General features: G+C 32.0%; 1 protein-coding gene across 2 annotated transcripts in view; it reads right to left on the bottom strand.

The window, feature by feature from the left end:
• Positions 1 to 2,617: 2,617 nt before the first annotated feature.
• Positions 2,618 to 6,194, bottom strand: part of LOC132713641 (zinc finger protein 239-like) — a 4,499-nt gene continuing 922 nt past the window's right edge. The window contains exons 1-2 of one of the 2 annotated variants that reach the window (XM_060696292.1): positions 5,410 to 5,502; positions 2,618 to 4,334 (exon numbers count right to left, since the gene is read on the bottom strand). In XM_060696292.1, the coding sequence (XP_060552275.1) occupies positions 2,893 to 3,873 (981 nt within the window). In that variant the 5' untranslated portion in view covers positions 3,874 to 4,334; positions 5,410 to 5,502 and the 3' untranslated portion in view covers positions 2,618 to 2,892. Of the gene's footprint in view, positions 4,335 to 5,409; positions 5,503 to 6,194 lie in introns of those variants that run through there. The other variant, XM_060696291.1, reaches the window with a different exon arrangement.

Raw genomic sequence — 6,194 nt, 5'->3', positions numbered from 1 at the left:
ATGTACAACGTTGAATTTGTCTCATGCTTATACTTTCTCATATTTAAATCCTGGTGCGAAATCAAAATGTAAAAATCTTCGCGATGAATCAAGCAGCACACCTCCAGATTCATGCTAATTTTCATGAAAATTTTGAAAATGTATTTGAATGTTTAATATAAAGGAAGCAAATAACACATTATCAATGGCACTTACAGCTCACGTAAATTACCAAAAAGTGGTCAAAATATGCAAAAATATGCTTTACTGCGTTAGTAACGCAATATAAATATAGTTGTGAATACTGCAAAATCTGTCCTTAACCGCACATAACTTGTAAAACATGTATTACTTGAATCTTGCATCATTTTACTTTTCCTTATATTATAGTACACATTTCTGATGTTTGATTTTATTGAAATATTTTGACTAATCTTTAGGCAAGCAGCTTTAACCTTAATTTTCGCATGTTTCTTTCGAGAACTTTAACTTATTACCAGTGTCAATAGTGAAAAGTCTTCGGACGAGAATGTTAAATCTCCCTAACTTATCTATTAACATGAGCCAGTGCGTTTGACTATAGTCTCAGTGCTTGATAGTAAAACAAAGAGCCTCAGAATAATGAAGAATTTTTTATCTTCAAAAATTGCCGTAGTTCTGTCAAAATTCACAATTACAATAGCTCTTCCTATTTTGTAAGTAGTCGAGCTTAAACAAGAGATTTAGTCAATTTTAAATCGTAACAGGCGATATTTTAACTGCCTCAAACAGGACACCATAGAAACTGACGCAAACCAGATAGCGCAACCCATATAGGTAAATTCAGAATCAAATAAATTGGATGGCCATTATGGCCAGCACCCCCCCCCCCCCCCCTCACACACACACAAATCATCGGCCATATACAGCTGATAATTGCATTAAGCTAAGCATGTGAATAAGGAAACTTACCACATTTGGGGTCCAAAACGTTATCCATATATCATTGACGCAAAAGAAACGGTTTCAATGTTGAATGACATAAAAGATCTCTCTGATAAAGGCAGCCATTTTAACAGTGTTTATCATGAATGAAAGTGAATTCTGTCCAATTGAAATAAGCGCACGAAAATTCCGTGCGAATACAATTTGCTTACAAAAGCTAAAAGGCCATGCAAATATTTTCTCTAGTTTTATATTTTCAACCTGAACATACATTTAATTTAAATTAGATTTATTCATAATTAAATGTGGTTATTAATTGATCTGTTCTTTTTACTTAAACGTCGTGTAAGTCGGATACAGTTACTCGTTTTTTCTTCAAAAGTATCTTCTTACAGACTAGGACAAACAACAATTTATCCTCGGCTTCGCCTCGGACAATTTGTTGTTTATCCTAGCAAACTGTCTTCTTATGTCTGTAAGAAGATACTTTTGAAGAAAAACTCGTACTGTATCCATTACTTAGCGAAGCATAAGACAAAACAATAAAAATTTAAAAGATGAGAAAAGCATGATAATAACAATTTCATATTTTGAATTCTAGTAAAACCACGATAATAACAATTAATTACATATTTAGGACACGAGTAAACCGAGAAAATAAAGATTTATATTTTGGAGACAAGTAAAACCATGATAATGAATGTTACATATTTTGGACACGTGTAAACCATGATAATTATAATATATTACAATTATAGATATAAAAGATGTGGAAAAACAGGAAATTGTATAGGTACTGTCTTTGGTATACAAATCAAAATTGTATAGGAACTGTCTTTGGTTTACAAATTATACTTCCGTGGCCGAGTGGTTAAGGTCGTTGACTTCAAACCACTTGCCACTCACCGATGTGGGTTCGAATCCCGACAGGCACTTTGGATTCTTTAATGTGAGGAAGCTATCCAGCTAGCTTACGGAACGTCGGTGGTTCTACTCAGGTGCCCGTTCGTGCCTAAAATAATGCACAGAAGGACACCTGAGGTCTTCGGCCACCAGTAAAGCTGGAACGTCGTGATATGACCTATACTGTGTCGATGTGACGTAAAACCTATTCTAACAAACAAACAAAAATCATACTAATACAAATGGAAAGACGAGGAAATTTGTGACATAATAACAGAGGTTAAAGAAAAGTATACATAGTAAATTTACATTTGTATGCAAAAAATTGCCCCTAATTATCTATATGGTAAATCTTCAAACCTAACACAAAACAGAAGAATGTTAAATTCAAATTCAACAGTTTTTAGTACTGTACATAATTTGTGTAACCTGTTTTTTTTTCTTTTCTTTTTTTTTTTTTTTGCTGTGTTTTTATGTCTTCCGGTTCTCAGCAGTATACCAGAGTTAATAGCCTTTCATACGATATGCATGATAGATATAGTGCTTAAAACGGTTTGATGCCCCACTTTTGTCTTACTTTAAATGTGCATTCTCAACGTGCAATTCAAGATTTTTTTTCCTTAAAAAATAATTTATCACATGTATCACATTTATAAAGTTTCTCTTTTTTATGCCTTATCGTATGTTTTTTTCATCTCACAAACTGTTGGGAGCACTGGAAGATGCAATATTTGCATTTATATATAATTTTGTTAGTATGGGATATTCATATGCTATATCGGCTTTTGACGACCCTTTAAAAGATTCGATCCTTCACGTCAGTGTGTATTGTCATATGTCTTTTAAGCTGGTGGCTCTGAGAAAATGAACTATGACATATTTCACATTTATGATTCTTCTCACCAGTGTGTATTGTAATATGTTTTTAAGATCTCCACTTCGAGAAAATGAATTATGGAATATTTTCACATTTATGATTCTTCTCACCAGTGTGTATTGTCATTATATGTCTTTTAAGATTTCCACTTCGAGAAAATGAATTTTGACATATTTCACACCTATGATTCTTCTCACCAGTGTGTATTGTCATATGTTGTTTAAGATTACTGCTCTTAGAAAATGAATTATGACATATTTCACATTTATGATTATTCTCACCAGTGTGTTATTGCCATAGTGTTGTTTAAGATGAGCCCTCTGAGAAAATAAACGATGGCATATTTCACATTCATGATTCTTCTCACCAGTGTGTATTGTCATATGTTGTTTAAGATTACTGCTCTGAGAAAATGAACTATGGCATATTTCACATCTAAGACTATGATTCTTCTCACCAGTGTGTATTGTCATATGTCTTTTAAGCGCTCCACTTCGAGAAAATGAATTATGACATATTTCACATGTATGATTCTTCTCACCAGTGTGTATTATCATATGTTTTTTAAGATTACTGCTATGAGAAAATGAACGTCGACATATTTCACATTTATGATTTTTCTCGCCAGTATGTATTGTCATATGTCTTTTAAGATCTCCACTTTGAGAAAATGAACTATGACATACCTCACATTTATGATTCTTCTTGCCAGTGTGTATTGTCATATGTCTTTTAAGATCCCCACTTCGAGAAAATGAACTATGACATACTTCACATTCATGATTCTTCTCACCAGTGTGTATTATCATATGTCTTTTAAGATTACTGCTATGAGAAAATGAACGGTGACATACTTCACATTGATAATTCATCTCACCAGTGTGTATTGTCATATGTGTTTTAAGATTACCACTTTGTGAAAATGAACGGTGACAAAGTTCACATTTATAATTCTTCTCACCAGTATGTACTCTTATGTGCATTTTAAGACTACTTCTGTGCAAAGTGGAATATTCACACATTTCACATTCATAGTTCTTTTCACCAGTGTATTTTTTCATGTGCTTTTTAAGATGACATTTGTGTACACATATTTCACATTCATGATTCATATCTTCAGTGTGTATTGATCTTTGTGTTTTAGGATGACTACTTTGCGAAAATGAACGGTGGCATATTGCATTTTTCATAATTCCTTTTACCAGTGTGAATTGTCATATGTGTTTTTAGACTACTGCTATCCGCAAGTAAGCAATCACATATTTTGCATCTGAAATTTTCCTCAGTAGTCAACATTGTTATATATACTTAAAGATTGAATCTACAAGGAAATGATTTAAAACACACTGACACACAGTATTGACAAGTGTATTTTGAGGTTAATAATTTTCTACAATGATTGATAAAATAATATCTTCATAACTTTGAGTTCGCATTTTCCAATATAGGAATATTCACAAACCAAACTTAAAGTCACTGGTTTGTAAAAATAATGTTTGCAAAGCAATAGTTTTCTCTCAAGAGTGGTTTCGCATATGCTTGTACAAATCACAACATATTTCTTCACACACACTGTCACATATTGTATCTGTACCTCTGCTCAACAGTGTTGTTGTTGTTGATGCTTTCTGCTAGTACCAGGTGGTTGTCACTGTTGAAAAAGAAAGAAAGGAACAATTAAGCAACTGTTTAAACATCTGTAAAAATATATTTACTTAGTGGAAATTATGTTAACCCTTTAATGATAAAGGTGCATTTATTCAATTTCATAAAAAAAAACAGAAATAGCGACATTTCATAAATAAATAAATTGGTTTTCGTATCAACTCTAGATCTAACTTTGGTGTCAAGACAACCAAAGGATAAAAATCTGAAACCTTATTGTGGAAGTTCAATTTCCGTTTGCATGAGAAACTCCGCCTTCTGATCATCCATACATCAATATTAAAACAACAAATATGGCTATCTGCATTGTAAACAAATTTAATCTTTTTATGAGTTTATTTATAGTAAATCTGCATTGTTAGGGATGGTTTCATACAAATTTAATCTTTTTTATGAGATTATTACTAATGCACTGTAAAGTTTAAACAGTTAGTGTGTTTGCACAAATAATCTCATATATTTGTATTTGCTTGTAATAATTTAAATAGTAAAATCCTTACCAAATAATGGTGATAAGTCAAATAAAAGACTCAAATTAAAGAGTTTATCTCCTTTTATTCATTCATAATAAATATACATATATGAGTTTATTGACAGATAATACCCTGTTCAAAAGTAAACCCACATTCATGATTCAAATACATCTAAAGCTCTTTATACATCTTCCCATCATTAAATATCAAAAATTTTAAAAACAAACTGTTCCGTATTAAAGGGAATACGTGAATTTACTGTATTGTTACGGGCTATGATTACCAGTATTAGGGCCTGGTCTGAAAAATGGCAAAAAATCAATCGTGAAAATGTCAACAACAAGATCATTTTTCTTTCTGTTTATGTCATATATTATGCCCAATAAACAAACTAACTTTAAAAGAAATAGCATTATTATTTTTCTAAAAATATGATTTTTATGACATAAGCCTGACCAGCCTATTTAAAGAACGGGAAAGATTATACGGGGAAGTCAAAAGCCGGGGCCGCAATGCGGCTTTTGCCCGGCTATATACTACACGTGTATATTTAAAAGAAAATTCAAATAAAAAAAAATATATATTTACCTATCAATGAAATTTTCAGTGTCAGTTCTAGCTAGGCGCCGCCATTTACAATGTAACTCAATTATAAAAGGTGGTGTATTCCGATTACGGAACAAATCTCACTTTTTTAGGATTAATAATAATCGTCGAGTGTTCCGAGTGAAAACGGAAGTGGCCGGTACATATAATACCGAATGACACCTTTAAAACGGAAAAAATGAAAGGATTTTTTACCGACTTCCCCGTTCATAGGCTTTGCCTAATTTCATATTATTAAAAACATATACACATGACTCACTGCAGTGATTCAGATTGGATCTTGAGATCTCTAGATAAGAAATGTATACGGTGGACTGTGGTATTCTGATTCACTTTCAGGGTATGGAGCTTATGGCTGAAATGACAAAGATATTACACTGAGAGTTTTAATACAGCTCATTTATGTAATTTGATTGTATTGTTCGCATTGCTCAGGTGAAAAGATAAAATTCACGAATTCGAAAAATCTAACTAAACACCGTTTTCCTGGCTACTTTCTGTACACATACAGACTCTGGAGAATCCACCTAGAGAGCATGTAGTAACGATCTGAATGTTTTTGGTATTTTTTTTTGGATAAAATTAAAGTGTAACAAAACAATTATTTCTTTGTAAGAAAATAATTAGATATCACTGTATGAATAATTCAATACAAAATAATAAAGTAAATACAAAATTTTCTGCAGAAAATATCTCAATCTATTATGGCAGCTGCAACAAAGACTGTTTTAATTCTACAGATTTTTATTATTTTTTGGAAAATTTGC

This window comes from Ruditapes philippinarum, unplaced genomic scaffold (genome assembly GCF_026571515.1).
Source record: "Ruditapes philippinarum isolate M1 unplaced genomic scaffold, ASM2657151v2 ctg2037_1_1_1_1, whole genome shotgun sequence".
Classification (NCBI taxonomy): domain Eukaryota; kingdom Metazoa; phylum Mollusca; class Bivalvia; order Venerida; family Veneridae; genus Ruditapes; species Ruditapes philippinarum.
This window is presented reverse-complemented; position numbering and strand designations above follow the sequence as displayed.